Genomic DNA, 24,153 nt, shown 5'->3' with positions numbered 1-24,153 from the left:
TATTTCTGAATCAAATACAAATAAAGCATTTGTAAACTATTACTCTTACTACATTTGTTTTAAATTGCATTGCATATGATATTAGTGTAATCCAAAAATAATGGAAAGTAATCAGGTTACATTACTTTTATATTTTGATCGTCAGATTAGGTTACTGATGGCATTTTTTGACATTGAAATTGTTCTGTAACAGATTGCATTATTAATGTAACCAGGGTCGGCGTCATGGGGGGTCATTCGCGGGCCATGCCCCCCCAAATGAGTCACTGTGCCCCCCCCCCCCCCTTTTTTTTGTTATCATTACGTGGCTGAGTGTTTAGATGAAAGCCCAGTGGCGATCTGTTCATCTGTTAAACTGATTATACAGTAAAGCCATCAAAAATAATATGATATACAGTACAGTACAAGTACATGGGTCTCTGTGTTTCATTCAAGCTCTGTGTGTGTGTGGCACGAGCGCATTTTGTGAGTGCGCGAGCGGTAACGTGGAATGTTGTGGTTAGCATCTGGTTAGCTAGCTATGCTAACGGATATAAAGGGCTGTTTCTACACCAAGGTGGAGGACAGTCCTCTCCTGTCAGACTGAGAGGATCTTATAACCTCAGCTCAGTGAGGTAAGGACTCTCTCAGTGTTTAGATAGTTCACTTTAGTGTAAGTTATCTCAGTGGGTCTCAAACGGTTTGCTCACCATTTATGTAAGTATTTTCGAGGAATACCTTTATATGATCATTATAGTTATTAAAGAGAGAATAAATGAAAAACGGGTATGAAATACTATAGGACAGTAACACAAGAATACAGTTTAAAAGGGGAATGATTAGTGAAATATCCATAAAGAAAAAGTAAATCTGTGTACAGTTCTGTTTCATATGGATGCTGAGAGATGTAGGCTATCCATAGATCTCTTCATTTTGCTCTCAAAGTGCACCAGATTGATGCATTTAACTTCAATATTTTAAAAATAATCTTCCCGGGGGAGCATGCCCCCAGACCCTCCTAGAGGAGGTTAGGTCCACCCCCACCTAAAACATGTTCACATGGATAGGATACTAAATACATTTGCACACTTTTTATATGATGGCCTATGTCCATATCAAATCAAATCAAGTTTTATTTATATAGCACATTTTTCAACGATTTTTGGTCGAGACAAAGTGCTGTATATACAGTATAATACAAAAATAACCTACAGTAAAGACACTTTACAGCAAATACAACAGCACAGTTTGTGCAGAATATCAGTATGAGAAAACGACACCCTCTGTCCTTATATGTCTCTGTTTTGGTGGTCGTGCCACAACCGTGCATGTATGCACAAGTCATAGGTGCGCTGTACAATAGCACTACACCCCTGCAATGTGTGTGAAAGACAATAGACTTTACAGCATGTTTTTTAAAATTGAAGTTGCGTTGGTGTTTGTGTGTTGGTTGTTGACGGCAGTGTGTGCCCCCCCTTGGTAAATGATTGCCCCCCCATTCAAGTTGTTCTAGAGCCGACCCTGAATGTAACCCCCCTAAACCTGCTGAAAAATAACATCTGTGGAAAACTAACCTGTTTGATTAATGCACGTTTTGTTCAGCCGGATAATCTCCACATGTCTACTTTTTTAAATCTAATCTGATATATGATAGATAGATTTATGATTCGAAAATTATTTGTACAATATTCCAAAATCCTATGGAGAAATCCCATTGCTTTTTTGTCGAGGGAACCCATGCGCAGCTTACTTCCGGGTCGGCCTACAAAAATACGTCATCACTGCACCACTCGATTAACCTGCTGTTATTTCTGAATCAAGTTCATTTTTTATTTGTGGATTTTCTTTCTATCGATGGATGAAGTTAGCATATGTTACCTAGCTGCTGGCGGAGGTGGATGAAGCTCTCCGGCTCGTCCCCTCTTACAGTAGCTCTCTCTGGCTCTCCGGTCACCAGCTGTCCGTGGGCTGGCAGGTGGGTGTCATAGTTACTCATATGGACAGTACACTCCAGGCTGGACCTCTTCTCATAGTGGAAGGACAGCACATTCCCGTCCACAGCATCAGAGAGGCTGTAGAACTCAGGAACCTCCAATAACTTTGGCCCCAGCTTTATGATGCTGCAATCAGGTTCAATAATGTCCACATGGAGAGAAAACACCTCCATGTATGTCTCTGTCTCTGTGAACCTGGTCAAAATAAAAACACATGGTCAGGAACATGAAAGAAAGATATATAATATATGATAATATGTTTCCCATTTGAAGGACAGCCTACCTGTACAGGCGCAGCTTCACATCGTCCTCCTTTAACAATGGACAGCCATTATGGACATACTTCACCTCATCAGCCAGATAGTGGCAATCAAATACCTGCACAAATAAAGGGAGACATTTTAATGTAATGAGTAACTCGACTACTATTATATGCAAACTTACATGGCTTAGCTAAATTAACTGTTTACATTTCACAAAATATTGTAGATAGTGGTGGAATGTAACTATGTACAGTACATGTACAATATGGAGGTACTTGTACATGCTGCTACTTTATACTTTTACATAACTACAATTAGGAGGAATTGTTTTTACTTTTTACTCCACTAAATCGTTTTACAAATGTAGTTACAAGTCAGAATAAAAAATCAACCAATAAATCATTATGTTTTATTATAGGTTAAGCTACCCAGCAGTATATTAAGTAATTTAAATAATCCACACCTTAACCAAGTTCATTGACATTAATGCATTCATTATTATAATTTGTACTTGAAGTATATTTTGATGCCACAACTTTTGTTTTGAATACAGGACCTTTAATTGTAACAGAGTATGTTCACAATGTAGTATTGCTACTTATACTTAAGTAAAGGTCTGAGTACTTGTGTGTAACTCTGATATGCTTATTTTTTATGAGAATTACATATTTACCACATGGTAACATTAAATACCACTTCATCTGCCAAGGAACAATTAAATAGCAAAACAGATATTAAAGTAATAATGTATTACAGGTCAGTCATTTTGAAATACTCCCTCTATACTCCGTAACCTTTTATAACGTTTTCTTTCTGTATTTAACTAATTTAATTCAATATGTTAACTAATTTAATTCAATATAATTTAAAATAGTTAATTGCAATCAATTGCTACGTAGCATAACATAAACAGTCTTCTAGTCAGAACACATTAGGTCCAAAGAACATGAAATGTGTCATTTCCACCAGCAAGAACACAATTCAATATATTTACAGTACACAGTTTTCAATGTTCTGAATTAAAAGGCTTATTGGCAGATGATGACCTCAAATCATACTAATAGTTGAATTCAACAGTGTACATTAATTGTCACTTCCTCATAACTAAACTCATGATTCATGTCCCTTTGTTGTGTTCATACTAATGGCATGATTCAACTTTAATACTTAACTTTTTTCCTTTTAGCATGAACCATAACTCATTCCTGACATTCAACAGATCACTGTATCTGTCAGCATGGAGTCATTAGAGAGAAGACTGCCTGGCCTCCACAGGTCTCAATAAAAGACTTGAGATATGAAAATATTAGGGCTGTCAGTCGATTAAAATATTTAATCGCCATTAATCGCATGATTGTCCATATTTAATCGCGATTAATCGCAAATTAATCGCACATTTTTGATCTGTTCTAAATGTACCTTAGAGGAATATTTTTCAAGTTTTTAATACTCTTATCAATATATGAGTGGACAAATATGCTTTATGCTAATGTTTATTATCATTTGAACAATGACAAATATTCTCATGAATATTAAACACAACAACCTCTGAACATTACAAATATTCGCCTCAATTCAACCTGGAACCTCTCTCATACAATAATACAATACTGTGTGTGTGTGTGTGTGTGTGTGTGTGTGTGTGTGTGTGTGTGTGTGTGTGTGTGTGTGTGTGTGTGTGTGTGTGTGTGTGTGTGTGTGTGTGATGGTTCGTTGGAGCTATGTGCAACTCAAGGCATGCTCGAACGGGAGCTGCCTGGACGCTGCAATCATGTTGCGCACTATCCGTGCTGAGTGTGCTGACTTTTCGTACAATGTCCCACTGTCTGGCTTCCTGCATAAAGTCAAGTGCTCGGCACAGTTGTGGCGAAATGTCGCTCCTCTGTTTTCATTTAAACAGCTCCTTATATCCGTTAACGCAGCTAGCTAGCACCAGATGCTAACAACAACAATGCACGTAAGGTCTCTCTTTCGCTCGGGCCACACATACACACACCCTCCCGGTCCTCCCAACAGCCAGTCGGTGCCTGCCGGTGAGCGTGGAAGTGTGGTCTGCCACAAGTGGGCGGCAGGAGCGGGGCTGTCAGCATCAGCTTGTAGATGGTATTTTAAACTGCGCTCTGAAACTACGGGGCGGCCGAGGAAAAAAAATACACATGCGTTAATCGCGTTAAAATAATTAGTGGCGTTAATTTTTTGCGTTAACGCGTTATTAACGCGTTAACTTGACAGCCCTAGAAAATATATCTCCAAGCCAGATATGTAGGGGATAAACAGACATAAACCCAAGTGTACAGAGAGCCTAACATTGCTTAAACCATTAGGCTTCATACCTAGATTATCAACTTCTAAATGTAGAATCTGATGATTTTTCTTTAATGACTATATTTAATGAATAATTTGTTGTTGAATAACCTCTGTGTTAGAGGGGGCCTGTTACACCTGCTACTAGGTCCATAAGGCAGTTATAATGTATTCACATGGTTGATAACTCTAGTGGCTATAGTAAATATGACCAGAGCAAAGTCAAGGGCAGTAGTTCAAAACTCAACACATTGATACCATTAAGTTAAGTGTAACAAACGTAGTTCATTCAATTCAAACCATCTTATCCTAACCTAGCTTTTTGTTGTTTTTTATAACAAAAGAAATCAAATGAAAAAAGGTAGGCTATTTAAAACTGGGATCGTCTTGTTTTCACGAAATGCAGGTAGGTTTGCTGATTGCATTTCAAAACAGCTGGTCAATGAAATGTATAATATATTGCCAATGGAGCATGCAGTACCACCCAGCACTGAACCCTTGTTATCATCACCAAAGGACTAATCATATATGACATGCTTTCCTACATGTTCGCAGTTTAACAGTGCTATGAAGCATGCCTTCATCCTGATTTTACTACACCTAGTACATGGCCTGGAACTAACTGTGTTTTTATTGAAAACGTTTCTTTCCATTACCTGAGGCATGAGTGTTCCAACTCGTTGAGTTATGGGCTCATTTAACACCACCTCCACTTTGCAAGCATCCTTCTGACGGGGGATATGGAACTGCAGGTCACCGTCCTGGAGGAAGGCCGACTGACCTCGTTTCACCTTTAAACCTTTATTGACTTTCACAAGGGAACTGTGCGAGGAGCAGGTCAATCCCAGCAGAAGAACTGGAAGCCAGGTCCAGGCCAGTGTTAGACCCCGTGAACCCATCGCTGTCCGTCACGTTCAAGGAGTAGCTCCAAACTGAAGCTTTCCCAAACACACAGTTAATTAAGTAAACCACGGTGTATTTCTCTTAAGAGGAAGCTTCATTTCCCTTTGGCTTAACCAGTTCACATGATCGGTCAGAAGCTGTAAAGAAATGAAAAGAGTTTCAGTCAAAGGCATCATTAATTTGTATAAAAAACATCTATTTGACTCTCTATCGATCCTTTTTTTAGGTGGAGAGAATAACATTTCTTAAAGCAAATAATAAATAAAACAAAAACAACATTTGAGGGAGCATGTACAAATCTTATGTATTTAATTTAATACATTAAAACACAAGATTCAGTAGTATGTGACAATTAAAATATAATGGAATCATTTGCAGGAAAGCTATCGGACATTATGTATAGTTTTTAATAATGTCTCATTTATAGTTATCCCTTTGGGGTAAACAGACTTGTAGGCATGTATTACTTTTTATATAATATATTTTGGGAAGTGGAACGTGATAGTAAGATCTCTGATGTTCCACTATTTTGTTAAAACTGCACACATTTTATTGTGGTCCCTTGAGGACAGCCAAACAAGCAACATTTACATTTGATCCCCTCATAGAGCTAATATGGCTAACATAAACAACTCATCATGATCATTTGTTTGTGTCCACCTGATGAGTCTAACATTTGATCTCCACCGAGTCCTGCTGGTTGCCATCTTTGACTCCAATATGTAACTTAGCAGCAAGCTGGTTGATCACAGCTTTGATACTGCTGCCTGCTGCTGGAAACCAGTTGCTAACAGTTTGCAGGCCTTAAACCAAAACAATAAGCTAAAAGAGGCTAAAGTTCTAAATAGCAGATAGCGGAGTTTTGGATTAAGTGATGCCTTTAAAAGTGCATTAGCCATATCAAACATCAGTTTTCCATCACAAAGACCATGTTCTATTTGATAAGCCAATACCACAGGAAAAAAAGGAGTTACAAAAAACGAAGGATAAATGTGCACCAATAAAAACATGTACAGGAAAACACTGCTGGTTTATGATAACAACCCTGAATGTAAAGTTGTTGTTCATTGTTTTTTAAATTAGATGTACATTTTACTACCAGCTTTAGGCATGTTCCACATCTCTATGTGTACACCGTGTGGCTGGTTTATGTGCTCTGCTTGCCAGGAAATATGTTCATTACGGACAAGCGCTGGCCTTTCCCCGAGGCTAACACGCTCTCTCTAGTAATGACACCATGTTTCTCAATGACCTTTGACATTAATAAAGTCTCCCAAAGCCTTTCAATAAAGAAGACTTACATTCTCTGCTGCATCATTATTAAAAGCAGAATGGGACAAACATCCTGTAAAATCCTCTTTAAACATTGTTATTTTTACAACCTGAGGGTGCCTTTAATTGTTACAATTATACATTTTCATTCTATTTTCTGTTTTGCTGTTGGCTCTAAGTACTTTTTTTCTCTTTTCTTCACAGCTATCAATAAAGTTTCATCTTATCTCACCCTGAATCCCGGTGAGGATGCATGGTGTAGCTGTTTTGTCTTTGAAAAAAAGCTTCAGATGTAATTCGGCAACATTCTTTCAACACTTCCGCCTACTTCAGACCGCTCACAGAAAGCACCTTGAACAGGAACCACCTTATAATCAGTCTCTGCCTGGGGGAACATGTTATAGCTTGTCCCCATGAACAATGCTAGTCTTTAGAGAACCGGAAATATCATGTTCTAGGAGCTGAGTGTAAAAACAGGACTTTAAATGCTGACAACCGCCTTTCAAATAGTAGCAAAAAGTGGCCTTATCACACTTCCAGTGGCAAAGGGCACTAAAAGCATATATTGGGATTTGTCCAACTGTTTATCGGCTCTTACTTGGTCTGCCTGCTGTTTGTTGATGGGCCGCTAGCGTACAGTGGATTCATCTGAGATTTGTTTTTGTGCTGAATCAAAAGAGGCAACCTGCAAGTTTTGCATTTTTGCAAAAAGTATTTGAAGAATCCTCTTTTGGCCTGTGTTTAATAGATAATTTTTATGAGATAATGATCGTACAATTTTCAACAAAGGGAGGTTTTTGACAAAAGTTTAATTTTTTGTGTCAAAAGTTCTGGTTTGGTCCTTTCCTGGTAAAACGTGATACATAAAGAAAGGATTTTGGTGTTGAAGAACTTGGAGACCCGAAGTGTTTGACTAATTTTTTAATGCATTGTTTTGGACACATAATGATAAGCCAAGTTTTAATTACTGAAACACAGTAAAAAAAAGTAAATCTGAAGGACCAGTTTGAGAAAAATGTCATCTAAAAAAGCGTGTTTTGAGACAGATTTGAAAGAAGAAACCGAGGAAGCCTGAATCCAAAGGGTATCCTCTGAAACCCTTAACCTATAATTACTAACAGACTGCTGCCAGAAGATCTGAGGCTGCATTCAGGTAAGACGTTAGTGAGTCAGTGATATAATCAGGGACAAGCTCAAATGTGTCTTAAAAGTAATCATTGAAGTCTAAAACGCAGGGGAAGCCAGTGTAGAGATGCTAAAATAGGCAAAGGTAGAGCAAACCAAAGTCCAGCTGAGATTTGAGCAGATAACACCTCTGCAGCATTGTGTCACACTAGAACTCACTGATAACAAACTATCAGTGTAAGGTCACAAAGGCCTCCCCAATCTGTCCTGTTAAAGACTGATGTGAGTGGCAGTGGGGGGGCTGCAGACGATGGGGGTGCTGGGAAAGGTCCTCACGTTAAGCTGCCTGGAGGACTCGGAGGCTCCTCTCCATGTTTGCAGTTGATCCCTTCCTGTTTGGTTAGGGCTTCATGTTACAGTCGCAATAGAGTATGTCAACAAACCAGGGAAGCCGTCCTATTTCCTGACATGTTGGGTGATGTGGATTAGCCAGACAGAAGAGGACCACCACCTTCCCGTTGGGTTAACCTCACGTCATGGGGTGAGATGTTTTCTGACATGTCCTTCAGGAGGAGGCTCAGCATCTGCTCAGTGTCTAATGACAGACCACATTTACATACCATAAGCCTGTACATGCACTCCCTAACCCAGACCTAAAGAAAACATCAGGGCTGGGGGGTACGGCACCACTCTCTCCAGCTGATTCACACACACTGAAACATTGACTTTAATTACATGTATTATGTCATAATTTCACATACTGTATGAGTTTTTTCAAACCAATAATATTTTGTATTTCAACTTAATATTATTGCTTTCAACCAACTTAATACAGTTATGTGAAATTTGCTCCCATAATACATTTAATTAAAGTCAATGTTTTTTCAGTGCAGAGTGCTCCACAGATTTCAAAAAGAGATCTTCTCGTACTGGGAAAACATTTTTCTGTGGCACTACATGGAATCTACCAAGGTCTGGTTACAGAAGCATTAAGACAGCAAAGGGCTAAATCATTTCATTAAAATGGAGTTGATACGATCAGTGCATCAGTTCACTTTTCCCAAACATTTACTTGCCAAACTCAAGACAAAAAATTGGAAGACCACTGAAGAAACAAAATATATGCTTCTGTGTCTTCCACCAAGCGCAAGCGTAAATCCAAAGTTGCGATGGTCAAATAACACCTCATAAATCCATCCTCATAATAAGTTACCCTACCATAATCCGGCAGAATTATATCCTGCCTATCCCAACACCCAAACTGTCAGTGAACACAAAACACACAGCTGTGAGGGAATGTGATGTGTCATTTAACAAGTGGCTTTCCTCCACAGCTGGGAATGTCTGTTATATCCATTCACAGCTTCTTCTTCTAATCTTAATAATGACAGGGTCCTTAGCAGCCAGCAATTTTCAAAGAAAGACGGACCATCGGGGAAGAAGAAGTCATTCTGCTGAAAACATGAGAGGATAGCATTTGGCTGCCGTCCAGAAGCAGAGTCCAGAGTGTGAGACAGAAACCTCGGGAGGCTCCCAAATACTCCCTAACTTCCAGAAACCAGAGCTGTGATGTGATACATGTTTAGTGCACCAATACATGGTACAGTTAGAGAAACAAAAGAGCACGTATGTGCATTTTCAAAACGTTTTTCACTTTAAATCACTGATGATTGAGACCACATTTCTTTAAAAACAAATGTCTTGCTGCATTCATTAAATACCAAGCAGATGAGTCTGATTAAAGTAATTAAGAAAAAATACATGGGAACAAAAGAAAATGACAAGGAAACATTTTTCATAAACAAGAGAAGTCCCCAGCAGAGATCTGCACATATATTTAGACATGTCCTTACCTGATCTCTTACATCTGGCACTTCTTCTTCTTCACTACCTGTCCGCTCTCCTCTGCTTTACACTGCAACTCCCTCATTGACAGACTGTTGCTCGCTCCTCAGGGACAAACTCCACCCACAGCAGAATGAGATGAGTGAGGGGTTGTACTTCCTCCTCTTGTTGCTGCTGCTGTGGGATCAGTAATCGGAGCAGAAAAACCTAAAGACAAACACCGGGCTCTGAGATCAAAGTCTTGTCCAAAGTGCCTGGTGGTTTAAGGAACAGCTTTGTCATTATTGAAGGGAAAAGGGGCAAAGGTAAAAGCCACAACAGCGCTCTAATGGAAGGAAAACACCAAAGGACAGATAATGGACCTCATGTACTTTATAAAAGGATTCATAAGTCTTCACAAAGTGGTGGAAATCTGAAGGTGGCATAAAAAAAGGGTTTTGCACCAGAAGACAGGAAAAAAAAAAGAAGATGTTATGCTCTATGTTCTAAAGTCTTTTAACTTTTAATTTAGGCGGACCAGAGTCCGGTTGTTTAGTTCACATCAGAGGTCTCGGACTGCGTTCACACCAACCCAAACGAACCGCAACAAGCGGTTAAACGCACCAGGGTTCAATTCAACCAAACTAAACAAGGCTGGTGGGATGAACTAGAACGGAGAGTCAGGTCGCATTCACACCTAATAGTCCGCTTCTCTGGTGCGCACCAGACGACAGTTTGTTACATTGTTTCATTTTTCAGAAGGTTCGGTTTGCGTTCACACGGGCAAAACTCAAACGGACTATAAACTTTGAACACAAGTCATGTGCACGGAAATGCTGTTCAACAATTGGTCAGACATTAAGGGGGTAAAAACGCAAATCCCGGCAATTTCTACCGGAGCCTCCGCCATGGAGCATCGGCACTTTCGGCAGGTTATTCTCATGCTGCTGTTAATCTGGAGATCAACAGACACTAGCGGCCCGCGCATATGATTATATAATCAGACAACGTGCGATAAAAAACATTATAGCACATATAATGAGAGACTGTTACAATGTTCCTGTTGGATGTATATAACCTGCTTGAGGGGAAGGGGATGTTGTAATGTCATATCATTGCATGTTAGTTCACCAGTCCACTAGGTGGCACTGTGACATTGAAGTTGTTGCCGTTCCATAAGCATAAAAGAGGAACTGGGGGCCAGAGCCATAGATATATATAAACACTAGATGACTCACCCGCGCTGCTGGCCAATGGAGACCGACGTTGCCACTTGGCCGCCATCTTGCTACAGGGAGTTCTCTCATTCATAACATTATGGTTTACTATTTAAATAACCATAGCTTGCTCAATTTTCAACCAATTTTCAAACGGTTTGGTTTTTTATAAACATCAAAGATGTAGTTAAGATACTGCATACTTATAATCATGGACTTTCATATGAAAATAACATTAATCAGATAAAGCAATAGCTATACACACACACACAAGGTATTTATATTAAATATTTGCCGGTGTATATATTTCCATTTATTTTATTATATTGTTAATATTTAAAATAAATTATAAAATTAAAATACATTTATATTTTATATATAAAAATCGGTCTCATGTTACCACTCTGTAAGCCAAGAGTTGTTAATTTAGCAATGCCTTAGCTTTAAGAACAGGGACACAACTAATGACAATAGCATATGTTGGTATATTATTTAGATATTCACACCTTTATCAGAATAACCAAACCAACATAAAATGTGCTCACAGACAGGCCAGTTCTGTCTAATTTATCACAATTATTTTTGACATGAGATCTTCATATTACTATACTAGTTTTGTATTTAGTTTCTGATTTGTAAACAAATCCAGAACCTTTGAAATATGTTATTGAAAAAAGACCAAGAATAATATAATTCTGTACCATGTGTCCTTTTGTGTCCTTTTGTGTCCTTCTGTAGTCCATTTGTGGTTTGTCTTGTCTCACCCCGGCTGATATATCACAACATCCACTGTTTAAATTGTTCCCTATATTGCCCCTATGCCCCTGTAAGGTGTCCTTGGGAAAGGCGGCCTCCCAAAATAAATGTAGTATTATTATTATTAAGAAGAACAACTTGGTGTGGTGTGGAGGGGATGTGGGAAGCAGGAGCAGGTGGGGAGAGATGGGGCTTCAAGGTTCAAGGTTATTTGTTTTAAATGTGTCTTGGAGATAAGGACCAGCTGCACACAATAAAATACAGTATAACATAAAACCAATAAGACACACGGTGACACATGGCACACCAACAATCAATCATCGTCCAGCCTTAGCTTTGGTATTCTTTCACAACCATGTTATGGGTTTATTAGACTGAGCAAACATAAACATATGTGGGGAACATAGTGCTGCGTCTCATGGAACATGAAGATTGAATAAATACATAGTAGGTGGCGATATATGCTCCTAGTGGTAGCGATTCGCCATTAAACAAAGAAGAAGAAGAAACATCAGGGGGAAAGAGAGGGAGACACACAAGCACCCACTACGGCACGTAACACATGTTGTTACGTTCCCTCTTGGCGAGGGGTACAAAGGGAAACGACACGACCAGAGTAGAATTGGTATGTGTTACCAGCGGTTTATTTGTAACTGCAAGTAAGTAAAATGATATGCACAAAACAGCTTGGCCCAACAACGGGTCAAACTGTTACTGTCCTGTCAAGGGAAACAAAACCGTCCCTTCTTAGGGCGAGTTCCCACTGCCTCCTCCTCTCTTCGGTTTTGGGAAACCTTAAAAACATGAGAAAGGTAGCCAGATATATAAATGATTGTCAACATTTTCCTCCCTTCTTTCCTTTAACATTAAGGGTAAGGACAAAAATACACACCGAAATGATCATATTTTTGGTATGTATGCATGTATGTATAGCCTACTTTAAGAATAAGACAACCACACTAAGAGTAATAAAAAAGGTGTCCAAAAGAAACATTAAATAATTGTGTAAAGAAATGGTAACAACATATTTTAAAGAGGCTGGGTCAACAACAATCTTGCAATACTATTATCTCACATAGCCCCACTGATCCTGTGTAGCAGGACTTGTAATGTACATACATCCACTAAGTAATTAACGATTATCCTAATTTTAGTCATAATATTGTCATTTCTTACACGTGAAAGGTGATCCCACGGGTTCTTGTTTGCAGACTGCGGTGATTAGAGCATCCGTAGGCTGCACAAAAGTCCGGCATAGTCAGGTACTTCTGTAAACACAAAGCCAGCAAATTCCTGTATCATAATGCAAGATGTTTTTAACAAGACAAACCACTTGGAAGAAATCATGTGTAACTTAAATTATGTTGAAAAGAAAGAGCAGTTCTGCCTCTCCCACTGGTGTAAAGTTGCTGGGTCAACTTTGTAATACTAGGTCTCACTCACAGCCTCTTGTTATTAGCCAGCTAATAAATACAACCACATACACAAAGAAAAGCTGCAATTTCAACATGTCCAAGCATCCTGTATCATAGCCATGCTAATAATGTTTATAATAAACCAGACCGTTTGTAAATCAGTCAAGATTTCAGAGAGTTAAGAGTATTTTTGTGCAGATCACTCACCTTACAATAGCTACCATAACGCGAATCAGAGTAACTGTTAACTGTAGCAAGATGGCGGCTACGCTGGAAAATCTCCCATGAGCCATCTAGTGTTTATATTAGGGCTGTCAAGTTAACGCGTTAATAACGCGTTAACGCAAACAAAAATTAACGCCACTAATTATTTTAACGCGATTAACGCATGTGTATTTTTTGTCCTCGGCCGCCCCGTAGTTTCAGAGCGCATCGAGTTTAAAATACCATCTACAAGCTGATGCTGACAGCCCCGCTCCTGCCGCCCGCTTGTGGCAGACCACACTTCCACGCTCACCGGCAGGCACCGACTGGCTGTTGGGAGGACCGGGAGAGTGTGTGTATGTGTGGCCCGAGCGAGCGAGAGAGAGACCTTACGTGCATTGTTGTTGTTAGCATCTGGTGCAAGCTAGCTGCACTAACAGATATGGAGCTGTTTAAATGAAAACAGAGGAGCGACATTTCGCCACAACTGTGCCGAGCACTTGACTTTATGCAGGAAGCCAGACAGTGGGACATTGTACGAAAAGTCAGCACACTCAGCACGGATAGTGCGCAACATGATTGCAGCGTCCAGGCAGCTCCCGTTCGAGCATATGCCTTGAGTTGCACATAGCTCCAACGATCCATCTCACACACACACACCATTTGTGTTGTATTATTGTATGAGAGAGGTTCCAGGTTGAATTGAGGCGAATATTTGTAATGTTCAGAGGTTGTTGTGTTTAATATTCATGAGAATATTTGTCATTGTTCAAATGATAATAAACATTAGCATAAAGCATATTTGTCCACTATAGAGTATTAAAAACTTTAAAAATATTCCTCTAAGGTACATTTAGAACAGATAGAAATCTGCGATTAATTTGCGATTAATCGCGATTAACTATGGACAATCATGCGATTAATCGCGATTAAATATTTTAATCGACTGACAGCCCGAGTTTATATATATCTATGGCCAGAGCCATATAATAGAAGAGTTACGACAACGGAAGTCCAAAAACGGTTATCGTCACGTGGTTCATGTAGAAGAGGATCGTTCCCCGGAAGTTCATGGCGGGCAATGTGAATGCATTGATAACAGGAGATAGAACTACGATTTTTGGTAATTATTAGTGAATAAAGGTTTTGATTTGCAATATTTATACAACAAATCGATATGTGTATGTATTTACATCAATATGTTTTAAAAAATAAAATAGAATTTGCTAATATTAAGTGATAATATTAGGATTAGTGTGAACAACTAGTTTACATGTTAGGCTAACAGTGCCTTGGTTAAAGAGCCTGTTGCTGTTTATTTATAGCTTTGAATTCTTTAAAACCAATATTATCTTCTTAAACTTGTATGGTAGTCAGAAGCATCACTTTCTAATGTTTATTGATATATTTAGAGGGAGGGGATCTAAAGTAATGCTTTAAAATTCAGATTAGATTCATGTCTACCATTTTCTTAAATTCATGGTAGTTTCAGTAATCCCATGGTAATTGAGGACACAAGTTATCTAAATGACTAATGTCATCTTTATGGCTTTCAGAAAGGACAGGAGACCGACAGGTGACTATCAAAGGACTAGCAGCAGCAGCAGCAGCAGCATGATGATGATGATGTTAAATGTGTTGTTTTAGGAACATCCATTGCAAATACATGGAATTCAATAAACATTGAATAGCATGCATGCAGTTTGTCTGTGCCTTTTCCTCCGTGTTGTCCTGGTTTGCTGTGCTGCCTCCTAGTCGCCACCATGGTTTGCTGTGCTGCCTGGGGATGCTCAAATCGCTCAGAGAAAGGAGTATGAATGTACGGCTTCCCCACTGACACAGAGCGGAGGAAAACATGGCTGGCTCAAGTCAGCAGGAGCAATTTCACAACCAACAGAAAACAAATATGTGATGTAATTATATACAAACACTGCATTTGCACTTTTTCACAAAACGAAACCACACCATTGGGAAAGCTTAATGTTTTGCTTAATACAAAAAAACAGGGAAAGGCTTGAAAAACACAGAGTTGAGACTCAAGGTGCAGGGTGAGGGTCTCAGTGCAGGTATTCAGGCTCCATTGAATCCCCCTCTGGTTCTTGTGCTGAAAGAGGGAGTAACAGACAGGAGAAAGGGTTATACACACCTATATAGCACACCTATTGGATGGGAAATTGCCTTGGGGAGATAAGGTGTGGTCTTTGTTCCCAACTGAAGTTATGGAACTTTATTATTTGTGAGTTTAACAAAGTATGACAAATGGCATCAGTAACAGATGTGATATGAATTTCTATAAAGTTGTCTCACATTCTTGGTCATATTTTATATACAGTATGTAATGAGTATAACATGTCCAGTAAGTATAAAGGGTTTCCTAATACTGTGTATTCAACCACTATGGAATATGTATGTGGGCAGACAAGATTCAGACACAGTTGTTCTGTGTGTGAAGTAACCTCAAGTCACTCCGCAGGCACATTTTGATGCAGACCAGTTTGTCAAGACAAAAAGGGCAAGACTAGGCTGAGAGCAGAGGCTATACCCACCATCTTCGTGCATCGCCCTGTGGTCAAAAAGAGAAGGGCCCCTGCACCACGATTCACCCCGGGACCTGTATCTACAAAGCCCATAACTCATGATCACAGCTATAGTGTGAAAGGTGACACAGGTATAATAAGTATCAACTCTTAGTAACAAAAGTAATATTTGTTATTTTTAAGTGGTATAATATTTAAAATGTTCGAAAATGTACAGTGCCATGTCTTCTACTTACATTAGTCTCAAAGATTGAGGGAAGAAGGGATGAGGAGACAGTGAGGGTGAAGAAAGAGAGGACATGGCTAGTGAGGAGAGACAGGGAGGGCGGACACCACCCACTCAGCCAGCAGCCAGTCAGCAGACGAGGGAACCAGCAGCCAGTCAGCATACGAGGGAACCAGCAGCCAGTCAGCATACGAGGGAACCAGCAGCCAGTCAGCAGACGAGGGAACCAGCAGCCAGTCAGCATACGAGGGAACCAGCAGCCAGTCAAACAGATCTATTACAACAATTAAAGAGAAAATTAAAGAGCCAAGAAGGAATCACCAAAAAAGCAAAGGCTGCACTAAGAAAAATCAGGAAGGAAAATGCAGCTCTCAAGAAAACAATGAAAATTAGGGACAAGAAATATAAGAAAACGTTTTCAAAAGACCAACTGAAGGCATTAGGCAGACTCACCACAAAGGGGATGAAATGGAGCAATGAGACAATTAAGAAGGCTTTAAAAATGTGCTTTGCGAGCGGACCAACGGGTTACAAAACTCTGCAGGAATTGAAGATTCCCCTTCCAGGAATAAGGACACTGCAAAGAAGGATGCAATGTGTTAAGTTTGAGCCTGGTGTGTTGACAGAGGTCTTTGATTTCCTAAAATTGAAGGCAGATAAATTGACAGACCTTGAAAGGGAGTGTGTGTTGACCTTGGATGAAATGGCAATCACACCAAGTGTGGAGTTAGACATGATTACAGGCAAACTGTACGGTGATGTGACTTTACCAGGTCACACAGGGGTGGCAACACATGATTGTGTGTTTATGTTGGCTGGAAACACAACACGGTGGAAGCAAGTAGTGGCATATCATTACACTGGCAATTCTACCAATGGAGCAGAGTACAGGCCAATCATTATTGAGATAATACAGAGGGCAGCATCCATAGAGCTACATGTGCTTGATGTCACCACCGACATGGGTAGCCCTAACCGAGCCATGTGGAAATCCTTTGGGGTGGACCAAAATAAAACATCTGTGCCACATCCAGCAAAACCAGACAGGCAGCTCTATTTCATGCCCGATGTCCCATATCTGGTAACATTTTTAAAAAGTGCCCTTGTCCGTGGGCAGGTCTTCATAATTCCTGAGGATGTTGTTAACAGAGAGAACCTCCCCTCTAACGAGGTTTCTGTGGTCCCCATTAAGGACTTATTGACCTTTCAGGAAGGGATGGCCTTAAAAATAGCTCCCCATCTTTCAGCTGCAGCCATCGAGCCAAGTCACTTTGATAAGATGAAGGTTGGTCTTGCTCTAAATTTGTTCAGTAAGGCTACAAGTGCTGGGCTGAAATACATGGTGCAGCAAGAAAACCGCCCTCTGTCATACCTGACGACAGCGTGGTTCCTGGAGCAGGTTGATCGTTGGTTTGATCTGATGTCATCTCGCCATCCAATTACAGCCCTGAGCAGGCTCAAGATGGAGGAGTACCAAAAGGCCATCACCTTCCTCCAGAACATCGTCCATCTGTTTCGTGGGATAAAGATAGGTCAAAAGGGAGGTTGGAAGCCTGTTCAAACAGGGGTGATAATGGCAACAACATCAATTCTGGCCATACAAGAGGAGATGCTTACACAAGGACACAGGTTTGTGTTAACGTCAAGGTTCACACAAGACTGCCTTGAAAATACATTCAGCTGTGTGAGGTCTAAAAATCCTGTCCCAACTCCAGTGGAATTCCATCATGCACTGAGAATCATATCTGTGGGGCAGTTCCTCACCACCATCAGCTCTGGGAGCTACCAGGAAGACCACAGTAGCTTTTTGGCAGACTTCCTGGACACAGGGGAGCCAAAAATCACTCCATCAGTCAGAGTGGAACAGCTGATGGCGGTGAACAGAGCAGCAGCACCTGACCTCACAAAAACTGAGAAATGTATTCTCTTCCATCTTGCAGGCTACATCGTCCACAAAATCATCAAGTTTGCCAGCATCTGTGAAAAATGCAAAATTGCAACAGAGCACCATGATGAGAGTCCTTCTGGTGACAACAGCTTGTTAGTGGACTTGAAAGACTTCAAGGCAGGTGCTCTTTGTCGTCCCTCCCAAGAAGCCTTTGACTTCATTCACCAAATTGAGGAACTATTTAGGACCAAGACTAGTTCCTCCCTCATGCAGCTCCCCAACGCAGTGGGTGTCTTGGAGAAAGAAGCTCAGGCCCTCTCCAGCAGGCTTCCGTCATGCTGTGGAGTACAACAAAAACTCGTAAAAAGATTCATACGGCTGAGGCTGAGAATTGAGGCCAAACAAATCAGAAATGACAGAAAAAAAATAAAATTAAAAGATGGCCATTTTGGAAGCAAGAGCCAATCCAAAAAGGTGAAAAGGAACAACAGCAGCCAAGCTACCACATCCAGCAACCCCCAAACAGATCCACAGCTGCAATCATTTCCATTAGCCGTTGCAATGGAAATATTTGGACTAAACATTGCTCTTCCACCTGCCAGCACCCAGCTAACATCACTGCCCCTCCACCCGTAACATCACTGCCCCTCCACCTGCCAACATCATTGCCCTCCACCTGCCAGCACCCAGCTAACATCACTGCCCCTCCACCTGCCAACATCATTGCCCTCCACCTGCCAGCACCCAGCCAGAGGAGCGCAAACAACAAAAACAAGCAAGGTGTCCCGTCATGTACCTGGAAGTTTGGGTTGGCAAAATGGAGTAAGAGAGGGACTTGAAAAACCTTGGTGGCTCTCTACTCATGTTGTTACAGTTGTCTTGGTTACAGCTCTCAAGTTTTTCTTTGTGCCATTTCCACATCTTTAGAAAATATGAAATAAAAAATTGAAGTGAAATCAACCTCTTCTCTGGAGAACACACTTTGATTTCTCTGTCTTGTGAGTTTGCAGTCTTGCAGTTTTGCTCCTCCACCTGTAACATCACTGCCCCTCCACCTGCCATACAGTAGGTTACTAACAAGATTACTTATATAATACAGTGATATAATACATGTTTAGTATGCTTACTTATATACAACAGTAGTATTAAACTTACCTTGTGTTTTCACTCTCACTTAAGTCCCTCTCCCTTTGCCATCAATCCAAAATCAGCTGAGCTGCAACATTATACAGACAGGTAATAATCAACATAATCACAAGGACACAATATGGCTCTGCTAAAAACACTCACTCTTACACGCACCAAAGTTATATTTATCTAATATTTAACTCCTTCCACAATACACAATACAATCCCGTCTAGAAGCCCCTCTTCTCTAATTCAACAACGTTGGACGAAATGACATTAAGAGTACGGAATTTACAATTAAAATGCTGTTCAACGTCTGTAAACGTTCCCTAAATCTACTAATTTAGGGATAATCCACTGACATCCTTTAATACACATGTTAATTTGAATCAGATGTACTGATAATATCCGCAATATACATCTTTAAATGTCTTCTTACCTTTAAAAGTCCGTCACGAACGGTCTATTTTGCTGCAACTCTACAGCTCTGCTAGCCTTGGCGCTAACTTCCGGGGAACGATTGAGAGGCTCCACGATCCGCCATTGCTGTAAAAAAGTGGCTCATTGGAGTGAACGGAGATGTCGTAACTCTTCTATTATATGGCTCTGCTGGGGGCTATGTTGTTATGCTAAGTATGTGATGAACCGGAGTCGCAGCTCGGCGCTACCAGAAACCAATAAACTCCACTATGCTCACCAGAAGCCTCCTGTGAGTTACTACAGAGACGTTCTGCAGTAAGGAGGGGGTTTCCCCGACGGCAGATGGCTCTGACTTTTATGTATAGTTTTTTGTTTGATAGTTGTTTTTACTTTACACAACACTGTTCAACACTTCATTCTGCTTCACTCTTTCGCTAACGATTTTGAAGACATCTGCGTTCTTGTGACTCGTAAACAGGGTGCGAACTGGAGGGGAGCAGGGGGAGCTATAGCTCCCCTAGTGGTGACATGAGCTCCCCTGGGAACATGGTTTGTGAAATTTGGGGGGAGCTCTCTAAAATACTGATATGATGACCAAATAAATTCCATTTTGGGCATGTTTTTTTTTTCAAAGGTGTAAAATAAGTGAAATAAAATTATATTTAGAGTTTATGATTCATGAAAAAAGTGTCGCCTGCTTGCACGCTGCCCGCAGCTCCACCCACTACCCACTCACTCACAAGCTCGTTTAGTTAGCACTGCATGTTTACCAGGCATTGTTGCTGCTGCTGACATGTCGAAAAGAAAAAAACAACTTACCTTGGGCAATTTCTTTAAAAAGACGGCCAAACAACCTGATCAAGAAGACCAACCGAATGTAGCTGGTGGTAGCACATCGTACGTTGTGACTGCTGCTACAACAGAACCGAGAGAGGAGGGAGCTAACGTCAGTGCTAGTGCTAACTTGACAGCTAACGTTAACTTGGGGGCTGAAGAGACACAAGAAGACGAGCCGTTGTGTTGTGTGTGTGGCGTCGCGTCTCTCCAGGCAGTGAGAGAGTTGTGTTGTGCTATAGCTGTATTATTAATATTAATATTGTTCATGGTTGGTGCCGCTGGCTGCTCTTATCGCGTGTGTTCGGCTCTGTGTAGGCTACAGCCATAATAGGCTGTTGCCCATGTGAAACAATGTAGCCTGTTTTTGAGTCATTTTAAATTGATTTAATTAAACAGTCAAACGTTACATTGGTGGTCCGTGGATTATTTATTATCAAGTTGATTGAAGTTTGCGTAGCCCATACATGCTCGGGAAATCTGTTGACATGAACATGATCCATCGGGACGTTTCATGTAAATGTAGACCTGTGGCACCACCCCGTGTGCAACAGATTTTCTCTTTATAATAGGCCTATGTCTGTGCTGTTGCTATTAATGCACGGATCAGCATTTACCCACCCCCCGGAAAAAAAAATAAAAAATCCCGGAGACCGTGGTATAGTTCGCACACTGCTCGTAAATACTACGCTTCCTATGTTTTGGTGCAGACTGCGTTCACACCAGCGATGAACCGCTCCAGAGTTCACTAGCAAGCGGTCCGGGACCACCTCTTTTAGGCGGTCCGGTTGTTTAGTTCACTTCAGAGGTCTCGGACTGCGTTCACACCGACCAAAACGAACCGCACCAAGCGGCTAAACGCACCAGGGTTCGATTCAACCGGACTATACAAGGCTGGTGTGAATGCGACCTCAGGCCCTCTCGTCCAACATCACAAATGCTCGTCTGGATGAATGGGCAAACATTCCCACAGACACACTCCAACATCTTGTAGAAAGCCTTCCCAGAAGAGTGGATGCTGCTATAGCTGCAAAGGTCTAATTAATGCCTAAGAATTTGGAATGGGATGTCATAAAAGCTCCTGTAGGTGTAATGTGTAGGTGTCCCAATACTTTTGTCTATATAGTTTACGTGAGAATGCTAAAGCTTTCAACACCATAGTGCCCTCCAAGCCCCTCATCAAGCTCAGGGACCTCGGGCTCAACAGCGCCCCCTGTGGTTGGATCCTGAACTTCCTGACGGGCAGACCCCAGGCACTACGGGTGGGAAACATCACATCCTCCACCCCGATCCTCAACACTGGAGCCCCTCAGGCAGGGCCGGACTGGGACAATAAGTCAGGCCGGGAATTATACACCCAGCCAGGCCACTACCAGTTTTTTGTGCCATTTTGCTGGATTTATTTGTCAATATTTACAGCGTTGCTGCCCATAATGATAGCCCTCTAGTTTAAATCTACTACCCAAAAATAAACATATGGAAATGGGTTACTATTTAAACAAATGTGCAAATCTATTTAGGAACCTATTCATGTGAACATATTTTAAGTGGGGGTGGACCTCAAATCCTATAGGAGGGTCCGGGGACATTCTCCTCCGGTAAGATTTGTTTTTTCAATGTTGGACTTAAATGCATCAATCTGGTGCACTTTGAGGGGGAAATAAAGAGAGAGACTACACTCACATGAAACAGAACTGTATACATTTAAATAATCATAAAATCATAATAACATGGCCATAACCAATAACATACCATATCCAATATGAAAAAACATTGAAACTTGTTTATTTATTTGTTTTTGGTTCATTTATAGTTGTGAGTGTGTCTGTGCTCCTGAACCAGCCTCACCCGTCTCCCCCTTCTCCTATTTGAGGCAGCAGCAAAGACTAGTTTTAGCTCTCAACAAGTTTTAAAGTTTATCTTACATTTTTTCACCAAGTTAACGTTTTTTTATTATTATTCATGCATATTTTACTAATCACTCCCCCTTCAAATGGAAATATGTGTTTACATGAATGGTGACCAAACCGTGAGACCCACTGAGAACTAAGTTAACTATCTAAACACTCAGCAGAGTCCTTTACCTCATCTGAGCTGTAGTTATCAGTCTCTCAGTCTGACAGGAGGACTCTCCTCCACCTTGTTGTTGAAACAGCTCCTTATATCCGTTAGCGCAGCTAGCTAGCACCAGATGCTAACAACAACAATAGCCTACACGTAACCGGTGCACGCGCTTTCTCTCTCTCGCTCGCTCGCGCCACACATACACACACACCCTCCCGAGCTTGAATGACACACAGAGACCAATCGAGGGCATGTATGAAAGTGGCCATGTCGGCAGGCCACATCATGTAGACAGCCAGTCACCCTCTGTGAGGCAGAGTCAGACTCACATTTGCGCAGCGTTGCGTTCACAATACATACATAAAAAAAATCTTCAGGCCAGCAGGCCACTTAGCAGGCCAGGCCATCGGGAAACCTCCCGGTGCTCCCGATGGCCAGTCCGGGGCTGCCCTCAGGGCTGCGTGCTCAGCCCTCTCCTCTAATCCCTGTTCACACACGACTGCGTTCCAACACCATCGTGAAGTTTGCGGATGACACAACCGTCATCGGGCTGATCACCGACGGCGATGAGACAGCGTACAGAGAGGAGGTCAGAACCCTGATATCTTGGTGCCAGGATAACAACTTCAATCTCAACGTCAGCAAAACCAAGGAGCTGATTGTGGATTACAGGAAGCAGCAGAGAGAGGGTCACACCCCCATCACCCCCATCACCATCAGTGGAGAGAGTCAGCAGCTTCAGGTTCCTCGGTGTCCACATCACTGAGGACCTGACATGGACTCATCACACAAACACCACCACCTAAAGAGCTCGACAGCGGCTCTTCTTCCTCCGTAGGCTACGGAGGTTCAACATGGACTCCAGGATACTCTGCAACGTCTACAGGTGCTCCATAGAGAGCATCCTGACCTTCTACAGGTGCACCATAGAGAGGATCCTGACGTTCTACAGGTGCCCCTTGCCTTGCCTTGCCTTGCCTTGCCTTGCCTTGCCTTGCCTTGCCTTGCCTTGCCTTGCCTTGCCTTGCCTTGCCTTGCCTTGCCTTGCCTTGCCTTGCCTTGCCTTGCCTTGCCTTGCCTTGCCCTTGCCTTGCCTTTCCTTGCCTGCCTTGCCTTGCCTTGCCTTGCCTTGCCTGCCTTGCTTGCCTTGCCTTGCCTTGCCGCCTTGCCTTGCCTTGCCTTGCCTGTGCCTTGCCTTGCCTTGCCTTGCCTTGCCTTGCCTTGCCTTGCCTTGCCTTGCCTTGCCTTGCCTTGCCTTGCCTTGCCTTGCCTTGCCTTGCCTTGCCTTGCCTTGCTTGCCTTGCCTTGCCTTGCCTTGCCTTGCCTTGCCTTGCCTTGCCTTGCCTTGCCTTGGTTGCTTGCCTTGCCTTGCCTTGCCTTGCCTTGCCTTGCCTTGCCTTGCCTTGCCTTGCCTTGCCTTGCCTTGCCTTGCCTTGCCTTGCCTTGCCTTGCCTTGCCTTGTGTTGCCCTTGCCTTGCCTTGCCTTGCCTTGCCTTGCCTTGCCTTGCCTTGCCTTGCCTTGCCTTGCCTTGCCTTGCCTTGCCTTGCCTGCCTTGCCTTGCCTTGCCTTGCCTTGCCTTGCCTTGCCTTGCCATTGCCTTGCCTTGCCTTGCCTTGCCTTGCCTTGCCTTGCCTTGCCTTGCCTTGCTGCCTTGCCTTGCCTTGCCTTGCTTGCCTTGCCTTGCCTTGCCTTGCCTGCTTGCCTTGCCTTGCCTTGCCTTGCCTTGCCTTGCCTTGCCTTGCCTTGCTGTTCCTTGCCTTGCCTTGCCTTGCCTTGCCTTGCCTTGCCTTGCCTTGCCT

General features: G+C 41.9%; 2 protein-coding genes and 1 long non-coding RNA gene across 4 annotated transcripts in view; 1 reads left to right on the top strand and 2 right to left on the bottom strand.

Annotated features, from left to right (window-relative positions):
* The window catches only part of frem1a (Fras1 related extracellular matrix 1a), a 29,775-nt gene extending 19,851 nt beyond the window's left edge, over window positions 1–9,924 (bottom strand). For both annotated transcript variants that reach the window (XM_034217842.1, XM_034217843.1), the window contains exons 1-4: window positions 9,694–9,924; window positions 5,197–5,580; window positions 2,257–2,351; window positions 1,858–2,168 (exon numbers count right to left, since the gene is read on the bottom strand). In XM_034217842.1, the coding sequence (XP_034073733.1) occupies window positions 1,858–2,168; window positions 2,257–2,351; window positions 5,197–5,439 (649 nt within the window). In that variant the 5' untranslated portion in view covers window positions 5,440–5,580; window positions 9,694–9,924. The remainder of the gene's footprint in view (window positions 1–1,857; window positions 2,169–2,256; window positions 2,352–5,196; window positions 5,581–9,693) is intronic.
* Window positions 9,925–12,254: 2,330 nt separating this feature from the next.
* On the bottom strand, window positions 12,255–12,944 carry LOC117547258. Its single transcript, XR_004569149.1, has 2 exons — window positions 12,814–12,944; window positions 12,255–12,431 (listed from the first exon to the last, which is right to left on the bottom strand). It is a non-coding gene; the product is annotated as an uncharacterized LOC117547258 (long non-coding RNA).
* A 9,839-nt stretch (window positions 12,945–22,783) lies between these two features.
* LOC117547253 overlaps window positions 22,784–24,153 on the top strand; it is a 48,854-nt gene continuing 47,484 nt past the window's right edge. Inside the window, exons 1-2 of the mRNA XM_034217841.1 lie at window positions 22,784–22,929; window positions 23,026–23,081. Coding sequence (XP_034073732.1) covers window positions 22,784–22,929; window positions 23,026–23,081 — 202 coding nt within the window. The remainder of the gene's footprint in view (window positions 22,930–23,025; window positions 23,082–24,153) is intronic.

The sequence above is a fragment of the Gymnodraco acuticeps genome, unplaced genomic scaffold, assembly GCF_902827175.1.
Source record: "Gymnodraco acuticeps unplaced genomic scaffold, fGymAcu1.1, whole genome shotgun sequence".
NCBI classification, from domain to species: domain Eukaryota; kingdom Metazoa; phylum Chordata; class Actinopteri; order Perciformes; family Bathydraconidae; genus Gymnodraco; species Gymnodraco acuticeps.
The sequence above is the reverse complement of the archived record's forward strand: the minus strand, read 5'-3'. Positions and strand labels throughout refer to the sequence as shown.